Source organism: Pristiophorus japonicus, chromosome 4 (genome assembly GCF_044704955.1).
Source record: "Pristiophorus japonicus isolate sPriJap1 chromosome 4, sPriJap1.hap1, whole genome shotgun sequence".
Lineage (NCBI taxonomy): Eukaryota > Metazoa > Chordata > Chondrichthyes > Pristiophoridae > Pristiophorus > Pristiophorus japonicus.
In genome coordinates this window covers 142,558,655-142,586,571 of record NC_091980.1, presented here as the reverse complement: position 1 = coordinate 142,586,571, position 27,917 = coordinate 142,558,655, and the positions used below count along the sequence as shown (strand labels likewise).

Sequence of the window (27,917 nt, the reverse complement as noted above, 5' to 3'; positions counted from 1 at the left end):
AGGTAGTTCATGTAAAAAAAAACTCGGTGAGCAGGCCTAATGGACTTTCTGAGCTGTGATATTCTACAGAGAGTGAATTTCAGCAGCCTGTCCACCCAACGTTCCTGTTAAGCGATGTGTGGTTTGGCGGTCCCCGCATAGGCTGCTCAATGGCTTTTAAATGGAAAAACCGGGCAAGCACGGAAATTTTAATAGACTGCGCAGTCCGTTAGAAGGGCCGCACACCCACAAAGAATTAGTGGGAACATTTTATCCAACCCCAGAGGATATCTTGTCCCACCCTACATCCACATGTGGGCTTTCAAGCAAGGATCCCTGAATAGCTGTTGGGAGTGAAAACTTAAAGGGTATTAGGGGTTCCGGAAGCACGGGGCATAGATGGTATTAAGATACAGATCAGCCATGATCTTGAAAGGAAGACTTGCATTTATATAGCACCTTTCATGACCTCAGGACATCCCAAAGCGCTTTACAGCCAATTACTTTTTGAAGTATAGTCACTGTTCTAATGTTGAAAACGTGGCGGCCAATTTACGCACAGCAAGTTCCCACATACAGCAATGTGATCATGACCATAATCTGTTTTGTTCAGTGATGATGAATGAGGGATAAATATTGGCCAGGACACCGGAGATAACACCCCTGCTCTTCTTTGATATAGTGCCATGGGATCTTTTACAACCACTTGAGAGAGCAGACAAGGCTTCGGTTTAGCGTCTCATCCGAAAAACAACACCTCTGACAGTGCAGCACGCCCTCAGTACTGTAACTGAGGTGTTGGCCTAGATTTTTGTGCTTAAGTCTCTGGAATAGGATTTGAATCCACAACCTTCTGATTCAGAGGCAAGAGTGCTACCTACTGAGCCACGGCTGACATCTAACTGAATGAATGAACAGGCTCGAGGTTTGAATAGCTTACTCCTGTTCCTATAAGACCCTAGCTGATTTTAACCTACGCTAGTCCTGCTAAAACATAGCTCTCAGCTGATGCCCTGACTGAGATCACCTAATTGATTTAAGCCTGAGACTTTCTGGTCTGTGCCTTAGTGTTTCATTGGCTTCATTTGCTAATCATGGGAATGTAGATTATCTTTTTTATAGGACCTTATATGTACAGTAACAGCTGTTCTACAAATTATGCAGTTATGGACCACTGAGGTATTGTTACACCCAATTCATCCTCTGATTTTCTATTATTTTATAATATGAAGTATATTTTAAACTTTGTAAAACAAATATCCTGTGCCCAAAGCACAAAACTGTACTTAGTTTGGTACAAAATGCCATTAAACTGGGAATCTCAGACTTATGGCTGGTAAGTGAAGGACATGACAGGTGCAGTTCGGGCCTCTCTTCTGAGGTTCAGACAGATGCACACTTTTGAGCTTGCACTGTATCTAAGTGTGCTGGCAGTGCTTGATTCAGACACTGCATGCCTGAAATGAAGTGTTCTTTTCACAGCACTGCCATCCCTAACTTTGAGGAACACAAACTACAATGAAAGGAGTTCAACACGTGAACAAGTGATTTGTAAAAAAATACAGGGGTTCGTGTGATGTTAGAAGTGTAAAAATACTGAAGAATAAAAGTCCATGTTTGAAAATCAGAGAGTGCAATCTCCCTATTAGAAAATGTGAGTGAGGGGCAGAGGAGAAGAACTGTTTTTAAAGTAATACGGTAAAAATAGTCAGCGAGGGTGAAAGCAACCATCAAATACCCACCAGCTGATTGATGATCATAGCTACCACCTAAGTGTCTGGATATTACTGTCTTGAAACCACAGGAACTGATAAATGGAAAACACAGAATAAAACATTACCTCAAGACTCTGCTACAGATCTTTGCCATGGGATATTGAACAGAAAACCATTGAGAAATATATTTACATGTTGCATGCACTACCCAGTGTGGTGCTGAGCCACACAGACCATGAAGGTCAAGGTTCAATCCTTTGTCCATGCTGATTATTTTATTTACTTACACACACACACACACACACTCTCCTGCACGGAGGTGCTACTACTAGGCAGTCCCTCGTAATGAGGATGACGCTCTTCACACCCAAAAGAATGGGCTCACAGGTGTTACAACGAGTTACATGTTGAAGGGTGGAAGATGCCTGTGGGTGGGGTTTTTTTAACATGTGGTGACCATTGCACACCAGCCACCACACGGGCTTGACAGAGCTTGGTCTTGATCCAGTGGCAAGGATTGACCAAGATGATTGGAGACCTGCTCTGTTGGTGGTGCACAGAGACACACACACTCTCATACACGGAGGCACATAGGGACACATACACACACACACTCATGCATGGAGGCACACAGAGAGACACACACTCTCTCATGCACGGAGGCGCACAGAGACACACACACACACTCTCATGCATAGAGGCACACAGAGACACACACACTCATGCACGGAGGCACACACAGACACACACACACTCTCATAACGTCTGCCGTTTGGTTTTTAATTTTATTGCACAGCAAGTTACTGAAAGTGCGAGCTGATAACGGCACAGCGAGGGAAACCGGGCATTTTTGGACCTGAGTGAACAGGGCAAGCAACTGGGTATCTCCTTAACTATCAGATTGAAGGATTGTGACATTAACAGTGCAAGAACTGAGAAGGAAGAGTAAATTAGAGTGGGTGAATTCAATGTCAAATCACGTACAGAAAGAGAAATAAAGACAGGGAAAGAAAGATTGGATTAAGAGAGAGAAAAAAGACAAAGAAAAAGTCAGAAAAAATTACATTTGAGATTTTTTAAATCTCCAGCAATCGTTAAAATCTGAAGGAATGAGACATCATGCTTGTCACAGTTAACTTTTAGTGCCCGAAAAGTTGACTGGCAGTAATTAATAGTTATCCCGTCATTAAAAAGGTACTTAGACTGGAATGGACAAGATGTAACTTTCCGTGGTGAGTTTAATTCGCACCTATTGCTCAAATACAGCAATTCCATGCCATTCAATACATTTAAATGGTGAGCTAGTCAGCGAGATGCCACTTTTGTGAAGCCAACAGCACAGCGGCGCAACTGGGGCAGCAAGTTTTGGATTTTTGAGTTTAACCGTGCATCTGCGCCTCACCTGAAGTTGCTGTACCATTTGAACATAAATATAGGCGGGCACCATAAGCCTCACCATTATCCAGGCCATTGTCTAATCTTCATCTGCCAACATACACACCACATCAAACCTTGGATACGTAGCCCTTGTTGGGGCTGGTTAGGTAGTTCTTTTTAGTGAGGTATGTGCATATACAAGTGGAACTTCCAGCAGGGAAATGATTTAAAAAGATTTGTTCTGCCAAGATTCCATGAATATATGGAATGTGCATGGTGCACTCTTTGTGCAAACGTCACTCTAATTTCCTGTCACAGTTCAGACATCAAACTTCAGTGAATCCACTAGCTAACCATGAGCAATATCAGGGGAGATGTGTGTTGTGTGTGTGTCTGTGCGTGCACGTTATTACAGCAAATTATGGCCCACTGGTTCGATTTGCTTCATGATTTATTGGACCAGATTTTGCTGTAGCAGGGCATCTAATGGTATCTGTTGTAAGTTAGACTTGCCCTTGCACTCTTCAGCTCAGCAAATTTTTCCCCACAAAGTTACTGAAAGTGCGCACTGATAATAGCGCAGCAAGGGCAAGCAACTGTGTATCTCCTTAACCAATGAGAGTTAAGGATTGAGAAATAAACAGCGGAAAGACTGAGAAGGAGGGTGAATTAGAGTAGGTGGATCCAATGTCAAATCAGGCACAGAAAGAGAAAGATTGGATTGAGAGAGAAAAAAGAGACTAAAAGGAAAAATAAGATTTTTTTTTTAATTGACATTTTTTAAATCTCTCCAAAAAATTCAAACTCTGAAGGAATAAGACTCCACAGTCAGTAACACCGATCACCTTGTGGGAATACCTTCACAAGGATTGCAACGATTCAAGTAGGTGGCTCACCACCACCTTCTCAAAGGAAATTAGGGATGGGCAATAAATGCCGGCCTTGCCAGCGACGCCCACATCCCAGGAACAAATTTTAAAAACGGGTACATACGCTGGTAATTACTAGACTTAACATTCTGTGACGAGTTTAATGAGCAATCATTGGGAAAATACAGCAAATTCCTAAGAAAACAGGGAGTCTAAGAGTGAAATGTCGATTCTGTGAAGTTAATGGTGATGCAGCGTAACTCAGACAGCAGCATTTGGATAATCACTTGCTCCTCGCTTGAAGTTGCCGCACAATTTACCCATAAACAATAGTGAGCATCATTAACCTCGCTATGGTTTTAACAGCAAATACTGGCCCATTACATTTGGGAATTCTTTTTGGGAGGGGTGGTCTTTTGTGCTCATTGCAGTGAGGGAAAAGTAGTGCTGGTGAATGCAACATTCACCAATTCAGTCAGCTAGTGTCAGCACTCCAATGCTGTGAACAATAGGGATTAAATACAGAGTAAAACTGCTCCTGTTACACCTGTATGACATTTCCATTTCCTAATGAACCACCCTATGGCTTCTCTGAGTGAGCTTGTCAATTAAATGTCAATTGCAGGGCCGAGGGGAAAGAGCGAGGAATGGGACTAATTGGTAGCTCTTTCAAAGAGCCAGCACAGGTACGGTGGGCCGAGTGCTGTCCAATTGGAGGCAGTTTTACAATTTGGATCCATACCATTAGGAAGTGGACTGAGGCTGCCCAAACTCACTTCATGTGGAACCCTGGCGAAGATTTTTACCCCATCTTCCTGAGTTGGATTTAAATCCCAGGACGCAGAGATGGAGGACTGGGGTGAAGTCCTGCATTTTAAATGACTAGAACAATGGTAGCACCTACCCTGCCAGGAATAAAACGAACCGTTCTCTCTCACTTTGTCTTTCTGACAGTTTGAAGCATTTATATTTCCAATAGAATAGATGAGTCTCATATTGGAGCTTTCTTATAAAATCTCTTTATCTTTCATCGAGGCTTAAATTTCGAATAAAGGCACAACTGTGCTTCTTCTGTCAACAAAAAAACGAAACTGCCACAAAACAAATGTGTGAAAATGGGCATTATTCTGCTGGTACTCTGTCCTCTCTCTGTCCCTCCCTAGCCTTGAGGAAGAAAAATGTAATCCTTTGACTACCAAAGGCGAGTTTACCTGTCCAGGTGCTGTCACGCGGTGAGGGTGATGAGAATACTGTTTTGCACCCTTAATCCCACCTCTGATCCTGCACAACATAGTGGGGTTGAAATTCCGGCCTTGCCGGATGCGTACGAAGTGCGCAGGGACCCGGCGGGGCCTCGCAAAAGCCGGTTTTCGGGCTGTGATGCGCATGCGCATGCGCCGAAAACCGGCTTTTCCGATCTGTCAAGATTTCTCTTGACTGATCTTCCGCACCCCCAGGAGAAGAACATTCGCGCAGGAGAGATTGGGCTACTTGCCCAACTCATGCTCAGTGAACTTCCGTCAAACTCTTAACCCACTTTTACCAGTGTAAGAGTTTCAAAACATAAAAATTAAAATTTAAAAACACATTTTTAAGTTAAAAACCCTGTCCATTAAGTTAAGTTTATTTTAAACTGTATTAAAACACATGAAAAAAAAAAATTCTAAAAATATTATTTCTCTAAAACATTTCATTAATTTTAAATATGTGAGGTGCTTTATATATTTATTATATTGTGTTTCTGTGTTTTAGGAATTTATTCTCATTGATAATAATGGGAACTTGCACAATCGGAGATCCCATTATTATCAGTGAGAATACTGCAGAGTGATTGGTGGTCCAGATCCACGTGACTCCAGTATTTCTGTCCATAAGGGTAAGTCCTCTCCTCGTACGCTGTGCATCAAATGAAGGCCTCCGACCTGAATCAAAGGCACCTCCAGGACCACCAGGTATTTTCGCAAAAAATGATCGGGTCGGAGGCCTTGATCCGAAGGAAGCCTCTGAGCGGAATTTTAGTCCCATAATCCATGACAGTCTTTGTCAAAGGGTCGATTTTAGTCAAATTTCTCCTGCCTCCAAATTGGGCTGAGGGAGCAGGGAGACAGAAGAAATGGAAGGAGGCAAAAAAAGCATCAAAGGTAGAGATAAAGAAAAAGTTTACAATTGGTAGGATAAAATATCATAGAATCATACTGCACAGGAGGACATTCAGTGCCTGTGCCAGCTCATAGAAAGAGTCATCCAGTTAGTCCCACTCCCCTGCTCTTCCCCCATATTAGTTATACTAAAATTATCATTAAACTTTAAGCAAAATAAACCCAGCAAGAATAGTTGAAAAAAGGGGCAGCAAACTGAGCACTGCTAAGGTGGTGAAACTATCTTTTGGTATACGATTATATTTCACGTGTGCTCTGTAGTATTAATGTTACAATGAGAAAGATACATGGCATGGTACTGTAATGGTTACGTTACTTGACTAATCATCCAGAGACTGAGAGTTCAAATCCTACCACGGCAGTTTGAGAATTTGAAGTCTGTTTAAAAAATCTGAAAATGAAAAGCTGGTATCACAGTTTTTCTTTTTTACTTCAATTCTGAAGCAAGTTAAACTGTGCTAAGTATTGCCATCTACTGGTAAAGATAAGTTAAGCCCTCCCCCCCCTTCTCCCACCCATCATTACTCTGCTTTAAATCATTCTCAGGTCCTTTGCTTTCCCTTTGCAGGAAAACATGCTGATAAATGCAATACCTAGAGCACGTATGCAAAACTAAAAATGAAGATTCGATCACCCTGGCCAATCCTCGACACTGAGCTTTGAAGCAGCACGCTATTTTGGAGAGCAGGAAGAAATGGGTTTGAGTGGGATAATGCGGCTCTCTGCTCACATAGGAGTATGCTTTGGGGTAGCTCAGTGCTACTCATGAAGACTGCTGATGGCGTTCTGCTATTGCTCCATGTACACTCCTTTCCCACCTTCAAAAAACAACATTCCAGATGGAAGAGGTAATTTTGGCAATAAAGATGGGCCGGATTTCAATAATTAATACACATTTTAAGGAAAAACAATGTGCACACATCACTTCCTCTTTTAGTGTTTACCTTCCAGACTACATCTGCTCTCCCCTGTCTGCCTCTCTCCTCGCGTAACACTGTTCTGGTACAATTAGGCTACAAAGGCATAGGATCACAGGAGAGGTCAACAGGCCCTGGGGGTAGAGAGTAGATGCAGGAGGAGAGACCTGCTGCTAGCATCTGAGGGCAGGGCCCCGGCTGAACTGTAGAATAGCCGAGCTAATGCAGTTTCCTCCTTCCCCACAGCGTGAGAGCATTCAGCTAATGGCTCATTTTGTACAACCCTGGCACTGTGACACTGCAGCAAGGATACAGCCAGTCGAACAGCATGGTATAGCTGGTTTTTGTGTTCAGTGCAAAGGCAATCCCTCTGAGATCCCGTGACAGGCCAATCAACATGTACTGTTGGAAAAAAAAGGCAGAGTAATTGATTTTTATGTTATTAGACAGCAGATGGAGATGCAATGAGCCAATAATCGTCAAATCTCAGACTGTTGTCATTCACAGTTAAAGGCATTTTTTTCTTTTCTCTAAACCTTGATGCATAACCAAAGAAGGAAAAATCATTGTATAATGTGAACAGGAAATATTGACCTTCATACTTGCACAGTTGATATAATATATCAGTTTTTTATTAAAAATAATGAGGATCGTCTGTTCTTTATAGCTTCTGGAGACAAGAGCCTCAGTTTTACTGCGCAAGAATGACTTTAATTGGCTTAAACGGGAAGTGCTGTTATACACAGTGGCAAATAACAAAAAAGCAACATGTATAATGCTGAATAAACCCTTTGTATGAAAAGAACTACAAGCACTGTACACCATATACACATTTAAAAGGAGCAAAGTGCATGATCTGGCAGACAAAACACTGCTATTTGACACAGATGACTGTGGAAATTAAAGCACCTATTAGCTACTCGTAGATTGTAATAACAAATAATCAAAATTAGAATGTTAATACAGTGCCGCCTTAGAATGATTTAAAAGCTCAACGTTCTCCCCTCCTCTGCCGATGTCGCGGACTCCTGGTTTGCTGGGCGGTGGAGGTCGGAACCTGAATAGACATTGTATGTAGGTGAGCCCAGGCAGTGAGTGTGGGCAGGCTACCTGGCACTACCCAAACTGAGGCAGGTCCGCTTCTGAACACTCTGTGGCATGTTGGCACAGTGACCAACAGTGCTGTTACTCTGCCTATTCAGTATCTACATATTTGTAAATGTGCAATCCATCAAAACACACGGTATATAGTAATTTTCTGTTCAGAATATTCTACGGCTCTTTAAAGCCATCTGCACTGTATCCTTTTTAAATGTATCAGTGTTTTTTTCATACAACATTCAATTGATGAAAATAGAATGCAGTATCAAAACCAAATGATTTTTTCCTGTCCCCCTTTCCTTTGTTTTTTTATTAGAATCTAATTTCTCCACCCAACACCTGGCACCAAGGAGTCTGGCCCGATAATCTCAATTTTCACCAGCTGGACTGGTCCAGGATGTGCTGGGATAGATCGGGCACGACAATACTGCAGTCTGTAACATGTTGCATGATTGCATTTTAAAACCAAAGCAAATTTTTGCTTTTTTTAAATATGTTTTTATTTTCACATTACACCTTGTTAAAAAATCAGAAACTGAATCTGAACATTAAACAAACTGGCTGAGAAATATATGGTGGACTGAGTGCAGTTTGAATGAACATTTCTGAAACTTATAGCTTCAATCTTCAAGCTTTTAAAACCCAAGCTTGATGTCACATTAGCATCGTTTCTGCAAATGGAGGGAGGGGAGAAGAGAGAGAGGAGAAAGGGGAGAATGTGCAGTAAAGGAGGCAGAGAAAGGAACGGGGGTTGAGAAAAGTGGAGGAGGAGAGCAGGGAAGGAGGGGAGGAAAAGTGAAAGGGCAGAGAAAGCAGTGAAGGAAAGCACAGTACAGAAAGGAAGAGAAAAAATACAGGATGGAAGAGAAAAATAAACGAAGGAAGAGAGAAGTGAAGGAAGGGAAAAGAAGGAGAAGTTAAGGAAAGGAGAAAGAAGTGGCAGAGAGACAGAAATGAAGGAAAGAAAGTTAAATTAAAGATATGTTTTCCAGACTGGTAAGTATTAGCATCCTTAGCTGGAAGATCAAGCACTGAAAATATTTTACTGTGGCTCACCAGAACAAGTTTCAAACTCACTGTTGTCAACAACAAAGTGTGTTTAAATAGTAATTGAAAGGTCATACACCCTCTATCATGGTCTCTGATCTCACTGGAAGAACTGGGCAGAATCCCACCCGTGTAACTCTTTCCCAGCCACCATTATCCTGTTTGTAAAGAGAGGGAGGTAGGCAGACAGATGCACAGTTCCTTGTTTTCATAAGTTCCTGTTTGGCAAGTAGGAATTACTTTTGCACTTGGCTGGAGTCTGCAGGGACCATAATATTGTTGCCAACCTTACTTGCACTTCCTATCACGGTGCAGAATTGCTAGCCCGATGTGAAAAGAACCAATAGAAACAAGCAGCTTACATGAGTAGGGCTTTATCTCAGCTCATTTGCCAGCAATAACAGGGCAGCAAGGGCCACCAGCTCACCTAATGTAATTTCCTATTATATCAATTTTGCTACATGATATTTAAAGGAGAGGTTTTCATTTAATGAGCAATATTTGCACACTCCTGGATGAGGGATATGGGATAGGTAGAGCTTTATCACATACTGTCCCTGAAAATAATGTCTTCCTTATAATGAGTGGGGATTTTTTTTTGGGGGGGGGGGTGAGGGCAGATTAAATAAAATACTGTGTGTAATTTGCCTTTTTTTTTAAATGTGTTTGAGTGCTTCATGTAATAAGCAATATAATGTCTACTGCAAATGTCAGATTGTTCACTTATTATACCTCAACAAACTCTCTCATCAAAGTGGCTGGTCAGCCCAGTGTTTACATTACTAGATTATCGGAAACACAATTGGCATTTACAATGTGGATCTCCTCTAGATGCCTAGCTTTATAAATCTGTCAGATCAGTGGCAGTGATGGGGGGAGGGGGGAGTTGGGGACTTGCTGCTTCCTGGATTAGCACAGAGAACATCTCTGAAGAAGTGTCCACACCTGCTTTGTCTGACCCAGAGGGCAACACGCTTCCTCCGAAGGCGCGATTGGATGATTGGATGGTTTACAGGCCAGCTGGCAGACCGCAATTACACTGCAGGCACCGTGCTCTGTCCAGAGTCACGAGCGGTGCTCCGCTTTTAACATTACTGGAGTGTTCGCAGTATCATCGGTCTCTGCTTGGACATTAAAAACATTCAAAGTGACATTTAAAAACTTCCCGGGTGGTCCATAACTTAGCTCTTTTCCCTGCTGCTGTGAAGCTGGGATGGTGCAACATGACCTCACTCCTCTTGCCTTCAGTGAGGTCAGAGGGTGAGACTGCCGACCCAGCTCCCAAGTTATTCCGCCACCTTCACATTGATGTGCATTCAAAATAGTTCTACATCAACACAAACGTGGCAACATTCAGTAACATAGAGGATGAAGATTAATTTACACTATCTGTTATACAGAAATAAAACGTCCAGGAGTGAGTTTAAGACAGTAATGAAATGCCAGGTTTCTGCTGATGTCCATGAACCGTTTTGAGCTCCCGGACGCTAGGAGATGATCAGAATCCTTCATTACGTTATTGCCTTTAATTGATTGCCGGCTATCTATTACCCTGGAATTACGAACAGTCGGCTGGATTTAGTTACTCCACTGAAAACCAGCAAAGAACAGAACATGAGTGAGGCACCCTGGAATAGCCTGCATGTGGCATTGAAGGCAATGAAGCCGATTTATCATTATACATGGATACATAAGAATAAGATTTCAAATTAAAATAAGTTTAATGTACAAAACACAGCACTATGAAGTAAGCAGATAGTTCCATATATTTTTCCCATTCTCCTTTATAATTGGGGCGCGATCACACAATGCGATACTGACGAACAAATGTGTCAACACACCCACGTGATAATATCATACAGCATGACTTCCCCACAAATATCTAATACTAACACATCATTGGTGCAAAGAACCGAGGAGTGAAAACAGGAAAAAACTCCTGGAAAGCATATTTCCTTCCTGAAAACATTTCACTACAATAGTTTTTGGCCCACAATGGATATTATTATTACAAAAAATATCAAGCTATTTGCATTTCTTTTCAAACACAAAAAGCAATTACTTAAAACAGACACAATGCTGCAAGTACCTTTTGAATATGTGACTGCAATAATGATAGACCGATCTGCAAATGGACTGGGCAGAATTGCCTTTTTAGAAAAACTAGCAGATCTTCTTGGCATTGACAATGGCCTCGAAATTTGTCCACATTGTGCCCGTGTATTGGGCGCCAAATGGCCTATGAGCCTCCAATTTGGCGTCAGGAAGTGCATACCCATTACGAGTGCACCACCCACCACGTTGGTAAAGGCCAACAAAATGGGTGTTCAGTGCCCACGCCTGAGTCAGGTGTTAGGTCCCTTACATATGCACTCAATAAAACCAGGTCAACATGCGCCTAACCAGCCATCCTTAAAGGGATCGCTGTAGGGCGCAACCAATAGGCTAAGTTTTTAAAATATACTTACCTAAATGTGGAACATGGAGGACCAGGAGATCGCTACTGCTCCAGCCTTTAGCGTAGTAAAACATCCGAAGGCTCTTCATAGGAGTCTTATCAGACAAAAATTGACACCAAGCCTTAGAAAGAGACATCAGAATAGGTGGGTCAGAGAGGTAGGTTTTAAGCAGTGTCTTAAAGGATAAAAGAGAGGTAGAGAGGCGGAGAGGTTTAGGGAGGGAACTTCAGAGCTTAGGGCCCAGGCAGCTGAAGGCATGGCTGCCAATGGTGGAGCGATGGAAATTAGGAATGCAAAGGAGGCCAGAATTAGAGGGGCTCTGAGATCTCGTAAGTGTAGGGCTGGAGGAGATTACGGAGATAGGGAGGAGCGAGGCCATGGAGTGATCTGAAAATTGGGATGGGAGTTTTAAAATTGAGGCGTTGCCAATGTAGGTAAGCGAGCACAGGGTGAGGGGTGAACTGGTCTTGGTGGGTCACTCTTGGAAGAAATGTTTCCCAGGATTCACAGTATCATACTGGCACCTCTGAGTAAGAATAACCTTATCATGTGGAATTTGTTTCTGTCATTATAAATGTTACTTCCAACAGTTAATTTGATTGGTTCAGCTTCTCATTTATTGTTAGGTATTGTTGACTATCCATTCTTGGTTCATCGTTTTCTGACCTTCATGACTGGTAGTTTTCATCCTGCTTGTTACTTGCTGATTGCTATAATGCCCATTAGTTCTGTTGCGATTTATCAATATATACATGTGTGATATTGGGGACATCACATAGGAAGTGTAACGTCTGGAGCATGAAAATATAAAGGTACACTAGACAACTTTTTTTTATAGATGCTCCATGGTAGTTTTCATGGTGAGACAGGATTTATAAGATTAGTATGAGATGAATTAGTGCTAATGGGGACGCAGATTTATGGGGGAGTTTGAGAAGACACTCAAGGGTCTGGGTGTAGCAATACTTTAAGGGGGTACTGGGAGCACTGTAATGGCACTGCAGAGAGGAGTTCTGGAAGCATTGAGCAGATGCAGGGATATGGGATCGCTTGGAGAGGGGTCTGGAATCTAGCAGGGCTGGGGAGGTAAATCCCATGGTCTGGGAGCATTGGGGATAAGAACATAAATAAAATGCTAGTTTGGTCCTAGATGCAGTAGTGTGTTCAATTCTGGGCACCACACATTAGGAAGGACGTGAAGGCTTTGGAGATGGTACAGAAACGATTTACTAGAATAGTTCCCGGGATGAAGGATTACAGTTACGTGGATAGACTGGAGAAGCTGGGGTTGTTCTCCTCCGAGCAGAGAAGGCTAAGAGGAGATTTGATAGAGGTGTTTCAAATCATGAATGGTTTAGATAGAGTAAATAAAGAGAAACTTTCCAATGGCTGAAGGGTCAATAATGAGGGAGCACAGATTTAAGGTGATTGGCAAAAGTACCAGAGGCGACATGAGGAAAAACATTTATATGCAACAAATAGTTAGGATTTGGAATGCACTGCATGATAGGGTGTGGATACAGATTCAATAGTAGCCTTCAAAAGGGAATTGTATAAATACTTGGAGAAAAAATTGCAGGGATATGGGGAAAGAGCGGGGGAGTGGGACCAACTGGATGGCTCTTCAAAAAAGCCAGTGTAGACTCGATGGGCCGAATGGCCTCCTCCTGCTGCACTATTCTATGATTCTATGAACACAGTAGGAGAAGGTCCCAGGGTTGGAGAATACTTCTAGAGTCTTCTGAATACTGGGATGGACGACCTAGGTTCTGGGAAGGAGATGGCAAGTTCAGGGGGAGCGGTTCTGGGATTCAAGATAACTGGGGAATGGAATTACTGAAGCATTAGTGGGCAGGGGCGGGGGGGTGGGGAGCAGGCAGTCAGAGTATTGGGAGGCTGCATGATTCTAAGTTGAGGGGAGGGAACCCATTGACACTTTCAGACCTGTCCCAACTGCACTTCCACTTGTCATCCTTCTATGCCAACACAACCGTGACTCCTATTGGGTCATCGGGCACCCGCTACTAAGTTCCATACCTGCCCAAGTTGCTATGCTATGCACTATTAGCTTGTTTTGTATCTTATATAGTCTTTAACAAACAGAACTTTTCATGACACCAAAAAAACTCATAAAATGCTGAAAAGTTGATCATTAATGCTGTCTCCAAGTTTTTATAGAAATTAAGTTTACCCTTAAGCCTCAAAATGGCTTTCTGCCTTAAAGGTGTTTTAACTGCATTTGGAGCCAACATAAAGAGGGAAGGGCTTGTCACGATTGACAAAAGAAGCAACCAATCGAGGGCAGAACCCAATAATTCAAATTCATCTTCTAGCTCGGCTTAAATCACTTGGAAAGAACCTGAAATACTATGCAACTTTTCTGTGGAGATAAATACATCCACTCTCAATAAACATCCTTGGGTTCTGTATTGGACCAGCCACCCACAGGTCATAAGTCCAAATCCCACCATGGCAAATTGTGAAACTGAATTCAATAAATCTGGTCATTTATGGCCAGGCACCAGAAAATGACCATGAAAGCTGCCAGAATGTCGTAAACCCAATTGCAAATTGTCACCTCTAATTGGTCTGGCATACAAGTGACTAGTCCCACATAATGTGCTTGTCTCTTAATGCGCTCAGGGCAACTAGAAATGGGCAATAAATGTTTCCCTTGCCAGTATTGTCCACATCCAATAACTAATATAAAATAAAATAAACCACAAGTACTGTTAATCATAAGTGATATCTATCTCTGAGGTAAAAAATTAAATATTTCATAACAAAAAAGGAGCACATTTCAATATTTACATGTGCCTAAAATAAAGCTTTGAGAATTCAATCTCCAGTTACTTTGGGAAAAGCAAAGAAGCCCAACGGTCTGGGGAAAAATATTCAGTTGACTTCTAGACTTTTGAGATAGGTTAAAACATTTAAAGTACAAACTTCAACAAAGGTATTAAAGGACATGCTATGAGTAAATTTTATGTTACTGTGAAATATGTCATTTTTGAAGTTTTCATTTCAGTTAAAACCTCTCTGGGACATTTTTCTGCACCAAAAGTGCTGTATAAATGCAGGTTGTTGCTGTAATTGTCAATAGCTTCTAATTCACAGCTTTCTAACTGTTTTACTCACTTTTGATTTTATGTTCTCTCATTGTTCAATTCTGATTTGCTACTGTTTTCCTTTGTGCCAAACAACAAAGTGTGACAGGGAAAGTGTGACAACAGGAAATATATCCACAAAGAGGGAGTGCCCGCTAGATGCAAAATATTATAGATATTAGAGGTAGATACAATGGCCCCAAGTTTTCACATGCGGCAAAACAGGTGCCCCTCCAAGCTGGGCGCCCGTTTTTCGCGCCGAAAACGGCGCCTGAAAAAAAACGCACTATTCTCGAGCGCTTTGCAGCTCGATGTCAGCTTGGCGCGGTGCCCAGGGGGCGGAGCCTACCACTCGCACCGATTTTGTAAGTAGGAGGGGGCGGGTACCATTTAAATGAGTTTTTTCGTGCCGGCAACCCTGCGCGTGCGTGTTGGAGCGTTCGCGCACGCGCAGTGTGAAGGAAACATTGGCACTCGGCCATTTTTGTAGTTCTTTGTAGCTGTTCAATTTTTAACATTTTTTAATAAAACCACATTGCCCTTCCATGATCAGCACTGAGGCTTCTTGCAGCAGTGAGAAGGCTGCAGGAAGCCTCAGAAGTTGAGGCAGCCGTTTCCCGACGGGCCCGACCGACGGCAGGGGGCCTCCCCCCACCTGCCATCGGGAACGGCTGCCTCCTCCCTGCCTCCTCCCCCCACCTGCCATCGGGAATGGCTGCCTCAACTTCTGAGGCTTCCTGCAGCCTTCTCACTGCCTCCCCCCCCCGCTGCCGTCGGGAACGGCTGCCTCCTCCCTGCCTCCCCCCCGCTGCCGTCGGTCGGGCCCTCACTGCCGCCTCCTCCCCCCCCCCTGCCGTCGGGAACAGCTGCCTCAACTTGTGAGGCTTCCTGCAGCCTTCTCCCTGCCTGAAGCACTTTCACACAGGTAGGAACATGGTTTATTTAATCTTTTCTTTGCTTATAAATTTTTATTCAGGTTGGAATTATTTGTATAATATTTGTATAAGTATAACTAAGGATTTATTGTAGAATGTAATGACTTCCCTTCCCCCTCCCCGCCCGCCCCCCCCCCCCCCCCCCCCCCACCTCCCCCACCTCGTTCCGGACGCCTAATTTGTAACCTGCGCCTGATTTTTTTAATGTGTAGACAAGGTTTTTTCAGGCCTACAAAAATCTTCACTTGCTCCATTCTAAGTTAGTTTGGAGTATGTTTTCACTGTGGAAACTTTCAAATCAGGCGTCAGTGGCCGGACACGCCCCCTTTTGAAAAAAAAATTCTGTTCAAAAGTGAAACTGTAGAATTGTGATTTCTAAGATACTCCGTTCTCCACCAGTTGCTCCTAAAAATCAGGAGCAAATCATGTGGAAACTTGGGGCCATAAAAACAACAAATATGGCAAAGAAATTTACCCTAAATTGTATAGCATCTGGGAAGCAAACAAAAAGCAAACATTTTTATAGTAACTTCTGAAAAATGACAGGATGGGAAAAGATACAGAGGGAAGATACCTCTGCTCTGCTGTAACAATGTTCCTCAAACCTAGCTCTAGCTGAGTGCCTGCTTCAGCTGCAGTCTAAATGTTTGCCTCTTGCTTTTACATCCAAGAACAAACAATAAAAAACAAAAAAAGCCCACAAGCATCGTTAATCATATGTGACGTCTATCCTAGAGGTAAAAATTAAGCAGTTCACATGAAAAAGGAGCACATTTCAATATTTTACACGTGCATAAAATAAAGATTTGGGAATTCAATCACTAGAAGGGTCGGTAACCAGAGGACACAGATTTAAGGTGATTGGCAAAAGAGGGAACATGAGAAAACACTTTTTTACACAGCAAGTTGTTAGAATCTGGAATACACTGCCTGGAAGGATGGTGGAAGCAGATTCAATCGTAACTTGCAAAAGAGAATTGGATAATACTTGAAGGGGAAAAAAATACAGCACTATGGGGAAAGAACAGGGGAGTGGGACTAATTGGATAACTCTACTGAAGAGCCAGCACAGGTACAATGGGTTGAATGGTCTCCTACTGTGCTGTATAATTCTATGATTCTGCTTTCCAACTCTTTTGGAAAAAACAAAGAAACCCATTTTTTTCTGCTCGATGAGGTGAGCTATCCGTTTACTTCAACTCAGAGAAACCTGCGGTTGTCTGCTGGGAAATTCTGTAAACTGCACCTGCTCAGAATGTACAGGTGTGGTTGGTAGCTCCCTTCCAGCTTTCTGGGGAAAAATGTTCAGTTGAATCTTCAGCAAAGATACTTTGGGCTAGACTTTCCTTTTCATTTTTGGTGGTTTTCTCGGTGATACAACTCTTTTTCGGTGGAAAACCACTCGGCGAAAGTTTCCTCTTCATTTTTTAAAAGAATTCTGCCGATATTTTCAAAATACCACTGGGGAGCAGACCGCCCAAATGCATCTGCGTGCACCGCCGAGAAAACCACCACCGTCCAAGTTTTGCCTCAACAGGGACCCTTATGTAAGATCGAAAAAAAACACCAGAAACAAGGCGGTGGGTGATTACCCTGCAAAGAAAGGTAAGCTAAAGGTTTTTTTAATAATTATTTTAAAATTCTTTCACAACGATTAAGTTAAAAAGGGTCTTGAGAATGTTTTTTAAATTTTTATTTCAGTGAAAAAATATTTTTTGAGATTCTAGGCCCAACCGCAACCTCGGTCTAAATTTTGAGTATTTACCATCCGGCCATTCTGGTAAGAACCGCACATTTTGCCAAGTTTCGCGTTTAACCGCTGAGAATCTACATGTATGATCCATTTTCTCGCTGGGCGGTATTTTTTCCCTTTTTTATGGAATTTTTTGCCCGCGTTATTTGAAGAATCTTAGCGGCCTTTTTGGGCAGCAATCCGGCAGTGGGGGGCGTTAGGGAAAGTCTAGCCCAAAGCAACTCTATTTTTGTGGAGAGTCTCTTTTCTTTCCCTGTTCTTGTCCCCCACCCTCAGCAAGATGGCAATGACCCCTCTCACCCATGCAGGTCTCTTTTAAAAGGTTGCTCAAATGTGCAGAACTCCCTTTGAAAGTCAGTACACAGTACCCACTCCACATTCTGTCTGGCGCTCTCTCCAATAATAAAAGCAAAAAGATACTTATAAAATACATTCTCCCTAACAGTGGATTAATTGAAAATAAATGGGGGAAAAAAATTAATTAAATCAGACAGTGCAGGAGAGCTGCTAGAGACAATCGACCCTGGATAAATAATAGGGGCTTTTCGAAGTTGCAAAGGATATTTTTTGTGATGAATCCTGCTTGTGGCTCAAACAAAGCAACTTTAACTCCTCCGATGGCCGGGTGGGGAAGTGCACCAGATGGTGTAGCACTAATCTAACAGGTCCCCGGCCTACAGTGAACTCGCTAACCTCAGCCAGCGTGCAACAATTGCTCTTCATACTTTGGATGAGTAAAAAAAGTCAAGAGTTGGAATAACCTATTAAAAGAAGGATTTTTGAGTATGGAAAGGGTACAGTGAAGATTGTAAAGATAATGTGGGATGAGAGGTTATAATTATAACCAAAGGCTGGAACAATTGAGACTTTTTTCACCAGAACAGAGAGATTAAGGACGGAGCAAATAGAGGTTTGTAAAATTATGAAAGAATTTGAAGTGTAAATAGAGAAATATTGAAAGTGCAAATTAACACCAAAAGAACCTCATGAGAAGAATGAAGGGAAAGTTCGAAAAAATGTTTTCACACCTAGGGAGGGTGGAGCATGGAATGTTTTATCACAAGTAGTTATTGAAACAGATCATATAAAAGTGACATCAATACAAAAGCAAAATACTGTGAACGCTGGAAATCTGAAATAAAAACAGAAAATGCTGGAAATACTCAGCAAGTCAGGCAGCATCTGTGGAGAGAGAAACAGTTAACGTTTCAGGTCAATGACCTTTCTCGTCAGTCTACCTTTCTCAGTTCTGACGAAAGGTCATCGACCTGAAACGTTACCTCTTTCTCTCTCCACATGCTGCCTGATCTGCTGAGTATTTCCAGTATTTTCTGCTTTTGTTTCATATAAAAGGCATCTGCATAAGCATTTGAAAAGGAAGATTATGAAAGGAAATAAAGAAAGAGCAGGTAAATGGGAGTAAAGTGGGTCACTCCAGTTGAAGGCTGAATGGCTTCCTTCTGTGCTGTAATTTATATTATTCTATGAGTTCCGGCTCTCGCTTGCTCCCCGTTGGAAAGTGTGTGTCTGTGTCCTAATGTGCACCACCTAATTCACCCATCACACCTGTGCTCGTTGAACAACATTGGCTCCTGGTCTGACAATGCCTCAATTTTAAAATTCTCACACTTGCCTTCAAATCCCACCATGGCCTCACCACACTCTAGATCTGTAACCCTCTCCAGCCCTACAACTCCCCGAGATCTCTGTGCTCCTCCAACTCTGGCCTCTAGCACATCCCCGATTTTCATTGCTCTACCATTGGCGGCCATGCCTTCAAATGCTTAGGCCCCAAATTCTGTATTTCCATTCCTAAACCTCCCTGCCTCCTATTAAGACACTCCTTAAAACCTACCTCTTTGACCAAGCTTTTGGTCACCTGTCCTAATATCTCTTTATGTGGTTCGGTCTTGAGTTTTGTTTGATAACGCTCCTGTGAAACACCTTGGGACATTTTTACTAGCTGTTGTTGTGTGAGGACACAGGATAAGGGCAGGCCTAGGCTTTGCAGTGAGATCCTCCATGGCTGAATTGACTGCTAACTAACATTGCCTAGGTTCACAGATGAAGAATGTCTACTGGTTGAGGTATAGGAGGGCAGTTTGTGGAACCCAGCAAGATTCAGCACCTTTAGGGGGGAAGGGAAGGAAAAAGGTGAAAAACTCTAGCAAAATAAAAACCAAAAATTAATAGAAAGGTGCCTTGATTACACTGTCTAAATGGTATAGACATATGTATTTTTTCCTAACCAGAGATATGAAGACACAGCGGTGTGAGTTTATGATGTCTACATATAAACCAGCTAAGATGCAGTAGGGGTTAAGGGTCATTATGTTTTGTCTTTAGAATTAAGATGGCTGTCTTCAGCTTTACAGTGTGCTCTTAATTCTGAAGACACATCTTAATAACCTCTAAATAATTCCAACAAAAGACCCATGTCAAAGGAGTCAGCAGGCCCTTAGGTGTTTCAACTGTAGTGTTTTCATCTGCCTTTATTGCTCAATTCCTCTCCTGAATTAAGGCAATAACCTGTGATAAATTATTCAGCAACTGCTACAGGGATCAAAGCAAAATTATTCCATTAAAGTGCTGTTCGTAACATTTGGTGCTTAGTGCAAAAAAAAACTTCAAATGAATAAATGTTGAAAATCAAGGATTTAAATAATTAAATTTTACTGGGGTTTATAGATTAAGTCAGGAGAACATATTGCTATTTGTGAGTACAGATGATTAGTGATAAGAGCTTCACTTTGCCTACCCACAAACTTTTTAGTTTTAAGCACAATATGCTCTACAGTACATTATTCATTTGTTTATATAGTTTGTAATTCAAATGACAGCGATTATACACAGAGTAAATTTCTAAAATGCCTCACTTTTGAAATATATAGTTTAAAAGTTATTTTTAATATAAAAGCATTTTACAAAGCCTTGAGCATACATATTGGTTTCAAACACCGAGTCTATTTTAATACTTATGACCTAAATAATGATCTACTGTTCATCACTGTTGCAGCACAAGACACTGCCTACACCATATTTAAACTATATGGACTGGGTTGGCTGTACCATATCCAATCTATACGCAGGTGCTGATTATTCCATATACAATGTAATCGCACGGTGCTGCCTATACCATATCCAATCTATACGCATGTGCTGGCTATTCCATATCCGAACTATAAGGACAGTGCTGGCTATACCATATCCAATCTATACGCACGGTGCTGGCTATACCATATCCAATCTATATGCACAGTGCTGGCTATACCATATCGAATCTATATGCACGGTGCTGGCTATACCATATCCAATCTATACACACGGTGTTGGCTATACACATCAATCTATAGGCATGGTGCTGGCTATAACATATCAATCTATATGCATGGTGCTGGCTATACCATATCCAAACTATACGCATGGTGCTGGCTATTCCATATCCGAACTATAAGGTCGGAGCTGGCTAAACCATATCCAATTTATATGCACGATGCTGGCTACACCATATCCAATCTATACGTACAGCGCTGGCTATACCATATCTAAACCATACGCACAGTGCTGGCTATACCATATCCAATCTATATGCACAGTGCTGGCTATACCATATTCAATCTATACATAGTGCTGGCTGTACCATATCCAATCTATACACACGGTGATGGCTCTTCTATATCCAATCTATACACACGGTGCTGGCTATACCATATCCAATCTATACACACGGTGCTGGCCATACCATATCCAATCTATACACACGGTGCTGGCTATACCATATCCAATCTATATGCACAGTGCTGGCTATACCATATTCAATCTATACATAGTGCTGGCTGTACCATAGCCAATCTATACACCACAGTGCTGGCTCTTCTATATCCAATCTATACACACGGTGCTGGCTATTCCATATCCAATCTATACGCAGGAGCCTCTCACTTTTTACTTTTATTTTTGACTGAGGTTTGCACTCTTAACATTTCCCTGCAATGTATAACTTCAGCTCCTCTACTGCCAAGAACACAAGCTGTTTGCAGATCATTCTTAATGCTCTTTTTGGCTCTATGCCCTCCCAGGAGACACTTGATAAAATCACTGGCAAGACTCCTCTTAGATTTTTCCCTCCCTGCAAGGAGGCCTCCCACTCAAGAGCCTCGTTGCTGCGAGGTGCAGATTTGGAACTGAGTTGTGAGTGTTTGTACCCCAATGCTCACATTGTACATGCTCCATCACTGCACCTCATTTGGTCAGAATTATCCATTATTGGCAGCACAATTTCCCACCTTAAAAGCAAGAAGCACACAGCGTCTGCTCACAGCTTTTAGCCGAGTGTGGGGCAGAGCTTCTTTCTCTAGAAGGCAATGGTATTTTTCTGTATAGTAACAGTGAAACGGACAAAGTTGAGAGAGTTTTGACTGCCAATACCAGCACCTCTATGGTCTCACAATCACCATTACCCAATAAGAGTCAAAAAGAAAATACTATATTACATGAACAGCAAATCTGTTTGAATTCCAGATCTCACAAAAGTATAAATAAGTTCAACTATTTTGTTATGTTTTTGTTGGAGAGCCAAGAAACAATTCACAATTATATTTGTATTTCAATGGGGTCAAATGATCTAGAATTTGGAAAGTTGATGTAATATACGCGGAAGATTGAAAAAATTCACAGTATGGAGGCAGATGTGGCCCTCGTGTTAGAGAGCTGCATTGTTAGCTGTTGAGGTGATTATTGAGTGTGCATTACCTGCTCTTGGCTGGGCCACTAGATGGAGCACTAAGCATTCCATCTCACTGAGGGAGGGGGAAACTGGCAGGATCACATTCCCAACAAGGCCAGTCATTCCCAGCAGGAGCAGCAGGGCCAGTCATTCCCAGCAGGGCCAGTCATTCCCAGCAGGACCAGTCATTCCCAGCAGAGCCAGTCGTTCCCAGCAGGAGCAGCAGGGCCAGTCATTCCCAGCAGAAGCAGCAGAGCCAGTCATTCCCAGCAGGGCCAGTCATTCCCAGCAGAAGCAGCAGAGCCAGTCATTCCCAGCAGGGCCAGTCATTCCCAGCAGGACCACATTCCCAGCAGGAGCAGCAGGACCACATTCTCAGTAGGACCACATTCCCAGCAGGAGTAGTAGGGCCAGTCATTTCCAGCAGGAGCGGTAGGGAATGTCATTCCCAGCAGGGCCAGTCATTCCCAACAGGACCACATTCCCAGCAGGACCAGTCGTTCCCAGCAGGATCAGCAGGGCCAGTTGTTCCTAGCAGGAGCAGCATGGACAGTCATTCCCAGCAGGAGCAGCAGGGCCAGTCATTCCCTGCAGGAGCAGCATGGACAGTTGCTCCCAGCAGGACCAGTCGTTCCCAGCAGGACCAGTCGTTCCCAACAGACGCGACACTCCCAGCAGCTGGTGGAGGAATAGCTGCTTTATACGAGTCCTGTTGCAGTTGGGATTTCGGAGTCCGTGGGCAGAGTTGCCAAGCTTACACTGCCAAATCCAACTACTTTATCCCAGTGGCAGATCACAAGAAACTTGACATGAGATTCTTGCTGCCAGGATAATCGAGCAGTGTAAACGTGGAGAGCCAGTTCACAGACCCTTCCCCAACATAAAAGAGGCTAAAGGCAGAGACGCAAGGTTCATGGACTGGGCCGGACCAGTCCACCACCCCTCTGCACCCAGGTGTCCCAAACCTCTCAGACTACCATGGGTACTTGGTAAAGGGAGGAAAAAGTGAGAAGGAAGTCAGTAATACTGATTTATTTTACATTTTAACCATGGATTTCTTCTAGTCATTGATGAAGGGCACAGTATAATCCATGGACAACTTTTAACATTTATTTTTGCTTGCAAGCAAATAATTTGTCTATTCCATAGCACTGTTTGCTAACATTGGCAACATGGCTGACAGCTACCATCTATGGCTTCACCCTTTGCATGCCTGCTTTAAAAAAAAACGAGAGACATCCATGATTCTTTTCATACAAAATTGCCTGAGCAGAGAGCACTTATCAAACAGATGGTGCTTACAGTGGAATAAGCAGAGGTCTGTCACCATGAATGCAGCCAGTCTGCATATTTAATCACTGCGGAACCTTGTCTACCTGCAGCTGCCAACCGGTAATCCAATTTTACTGATAAATGTGGCAAGAGACATGAACTGCAATAAAGAGCATCTAACTCCATCTTCCTGCAGGGCGTCTTTTGATGAACATTTAGGATGGAAGCTGTAGTTAGTAGAGAGCCAGCGAGGAAGGAGAGAGTTTGCTGTGTGGCCTACATGTGTGGCAGCTGCATCCATGCAAAACACACTCTGTTCTCGGGTTACTCACTTAATTTTGCAACTATCATTACGTTGCTATTGATTTCAGAAACTGGTGCCTACACAGCATTACTTCAGGAGAAGCTGAATTAAGATAGTTATCATGCATCAACGTTGATTCAAAAGCCTCGACAATTTCCTCTTTTAATCACTCGTGATTTTATTTAAGAAACCATTAAATCTGAATAAGACAGTCAGCTACTGAAGAAACCGGGTGAGGTTTGACCGCCTGCCCTGGGCTATTCTCATGTTCTTGAACAAAAGATCAGACAGGTACTTCAAAAGGTGTGTGCCGAGCTCATTCCTGATTTTATAGTACATAAGGTGGCATTCATAGAATCATAGAAATTTACAGCTCGGAAGGAGGCCAGATCGGCCCATCGTGTCCGCGCCGGCCGACAAAGAGCTACCCAGCCTAAACCCATTTTCCAGCTCTCGATGTGTAGCCCTGTAGGTTACGGCACTTCAAGTACACAACCAAGTACTTTTTAAATGTGGTGAGGGTTTCTGCCTCTACCACCCTTTCAGGCAGTGAGTTCCAGACCCCCACAACCCTATGGGTGAGACATTTCCCCTCAAATCTCCTCTAAACCTCATACCAAAAACTTTAAATTTATGCCCCCTCGTTGTTGACTCCTCTGCTAAGGAAAACAGGTCTTTCCTTTCCACTCTATCGAGATCACTCATAATTTTATACACCTCAATAAGATCTCCACTCAGCATCCTCCTTTTCAAAGAAAACAAACCCAGCCTAACCAATCTTTCCTCATAGCTAAAATTCTCCAGTCCAGGCAACATCCTCGTAAATCTCCTCTGTACCCTCTCTAGTGTAATCACATCTTTCCTGTAATGTGGTGACCAGAACTGCACGCAGTACTCTAACTGTGGCCTAACTAGTGTTTTATACAGTTCAAGCATAACCTCCCTGCTCTTGTATTCTATACCTCGGCTAATAAAGGCAAGTATTCCGTATGCCTTCTTAACCACCTTATCTACCTGGCCTGGCTACCTTCAGGGATCTGTGGACGTGCACTCCAAGGTCCCTCTGTTCCTCTACACTTCTCAGTGTCCTACCATTTAATGTGTATTCCCTTGCCTTGTTACCCCTCCCCAAATGCATTACCCCACACTTCTCCGGATTGAATTCCATTTGGCAATTTTGCCACTGTTCTGCCCACCTGACCAGTACATCGATATCTTCCTGCAGTCTACAGCTTTCTTCTTCATTATCAACCACACTGCCAATTTTAGAATCATCTGCAAACTTCTTAATCATACCCCCTACATTCAAGTCTAAGGGCTCAATTTTCCCCAATGCCGTTTTTTGGCGTATAGCAATAATTACACCCGTTTTTTTTGGCCCCGACTATTCCAAAAAAAAACTTGCAAGTTTCCCCGTTCTAATTTTTGAATTTGGTGCAGCGTAGCCTGTACTATAGCTTTGGGGGGTGAAGCCTAATGTTTGCGCCGAAAAAAACGATGCTGCCCCATCTGCACATGCGCGAAAAAAAGGACGTTTTTGACGTGACTGCTATGGGCGCGCATGCCTAGTACACATCCCGGTCTGCATTGAAGAGCCAGTTGTGTGTGAGAACTTAAATTCTCAGTGGAAAAATCGGAGCTGTAATACAATCTGCAATGCGGCTCAAGGACCAAGAATTTCTTACAGGATGAAGTGGAGGCACGGGTTACTGTAATTGAGGCCAAATGGCACGAGCTGGACACCAGCAGAGGTCACATAAAGGTTTCCCCGAAAGAAATGAAGAAATGCTGGAACCAACTTGCAGAAGATTACTGTGCAATGATGACCACCCCGAGGTCTGGAGACCAGTGTAAGAAGTGGCAGGACCATGCTCAAGTAGTTAGTGCAAGTAATATTTTCATTTATTCACTGGAATTGCAATTGTAAATGTGACCATGTGTATGTCCCACCCAGCAGAAAGACACCCTCTCTAAAAAGTTATATTTTCATCTTTGCAGAGGAGGGCGGCTCACAACAAAAGAGAGAGAACTCGAACGGGAGGAGGCCCAGCAAATCTGCACCCACTGATACTGGAAGAGAGGATTCGCTGCTTTGATGAGTCCTGCCTGGAGAAAAGCAACCACCACTGCACAAGCTGGGCCCACACGCGAGGGAGAGGGTAAGTCCTGAAAATTCCAGAGTCTGGCTTTGCTAAATGTTAAGTACTGCGTGGGCGAGCCATGCTTCGGTTCATGGGAATGTCTCTATCATCTACGCTTCGGTTGATGCAATGTGCTATCATTCATCGTGGTCCTTCAAATGAGCCTGCTGCCTGGCCTGTGCTGTGTGAGCCTACTCATGCCACCCACCCTGCCCCCTCCTCTGCTGCTAACCATTTGTCTGTTCTGTTATATTTTGCAGAACTTGAGGCCAACTCTGATGAGACTGAAGCCGATGCAGACGATTATTCAGACGCGGACGAGCCTGAAGAGGAGAACATCTTCCAATCCCACCTTCTAGACCAAGGGCATGGGGGTGAGGGGGATGGCCAGGGATGGATGAAGCGCCCACTGGTGTACTCACTCTATAGGAGGTGCAGGTGCCGCCCATTGAGATGCCAGGCCCTTTCCCGAGTGGTGCGAGTGCTGGGACATTCCATGGTTTCTCACAGTCCAAGCCTGTGGATTCCAGTGGGGTGCAGTGAGGCACACCCAGGGCCCCACCATCTGAGGCTGTGGGTCCCAGTGGGATGCAGCAAGCTACACCCAGGGCCCCACCATCTGAGGCTGCGGGTCCCAGTGGGATGCAGCAAGCTACACCCAGGGCCCCACCATCTGAGGCTGCGGGTCCCAGTGGGATGCAGCGAGGCACACCAGGGCCCCACCGTTGAGCAAGCCACATCCGTTGAGAGGAGGGAAAGGAGAGCTCGACAGCACTCTCCTGAGGTGCAGCATCGAACAGATGTGGTTCAGATGATGGCAATGAGTGCGGAGAGTATTGACCTTACACGATCACTCCTGGACACCATCAATGGGGTGGGTATTGGGACTGTCGGGAGAAGTAACAACACTCTCATGAGTATTGGGAACACTGTCCGGGCACATGAGGGAGGGAATGTCGCAGGTAGCTGATACACTGTTGGTGCACATGAGGGAGGGAATGTTGCAGGCAGCTGATACGCTGTCGGTGAACCTGAGGAGTGAATGTCGCAGGTAGTTGAGACATTGTCAGGACACGAGTCAGGGAATGTTGGAGTTAGCTGCTGCAATAAGGGAAGACGCCCAGACCCCGCGGCCATTGACAGAAATCAACTGCCACTCCCACTCCAATCCCCAACCCAAGCCGGGCCTTCCACATTATCGCCTGCCCCCACCCCCCCAACCCCCAACAGGTGCGCATTACCCGAGATGTTCGAACGTATAAGCTTGGTACCAACCCCAGAAACGCTGCGCCACTGCCTGCGGGCAGGGGTGGAGTTAACAAGGCCAAGCACAGCGGGTGGTTTTAGAATAAGGTGGAGGAGAGATGGGTGCAGCCTTTCTTTGCTGCTGCTGCTGTTGTTATTATTATTGTTCATGTTGTAACTGTTGTTCTCAAATTAAAAGATTTTTGTAAGTAATGTAAATTTACAAGTTTAAAAGTTAGTAAGTGATCTTAAAGTTTTTAAGTGATCTTAGAGTTTGTAAGTGATCGTAACTGAAAAATGTCAAGTTTGATACAAGAATAATTTTATTATAGTTAAGTACAAAGAACTGTTTGTTAACTTTTAAATAAAATATATTTTACATTAAAACTGAATCATTTCCATAATTTGTTCGATAATTAACACAATTTTTGAAGTAAACAAAAATTATTTCCATCATTTATTCCATTAACACAACACATAAGGGAATTAAGGGTTACGGGGAGAGGGCGGGTAAGTGGAGCTGAGTCCACGCCCAGATCAGCCATGATCTTGTTGAATGGCGGAGCAGGCTCGAGGGGCTAGATGGCCTACTCCTGTTCCTAATTCTTATGTTCTTATGTAATAGGTCCAAACAGTAAACATGGTCCATTTGGCACAGTTGCCACTGAGCCTTCAGGCAGCAAAGCGATCACAGATCAACTGCTCATGCAAGGCTCGAGCAATTGTTAAAGGGGCACGATGGCCCGCTCTTCTCTGCCGTCGTGCTTTGGGTTCAGGTACTTGCATGGCTTCCTTGTCCTCTTACTCGTCA

General features: G+C 43.4%; 1 protein-coding gene across 2 annotated transcripts in view; it reads right to left on the bottom strand.

Moving 5' to 3' along the window:
• Positions 1–27,917, bottom strand: part of LOC139263090 (ran-binding protein 17-like) — a 918,854-nt gene that overhangs the window by 306,539 nt on the left and 584,398 nt on the right. For both annotated transcript variants that reach the window (XM_070878629.1, XM_070878630.1), the window contains one exon: positions 7,330–7,418. In XM_070878629.1, coding sequence (XP_070734730.1) covers positions 7,330–7,418 — 89 coding nt within the window. The remainder of the gene's footprint in view (positions 1–7,329; positions 7,419–27,917) is intronic.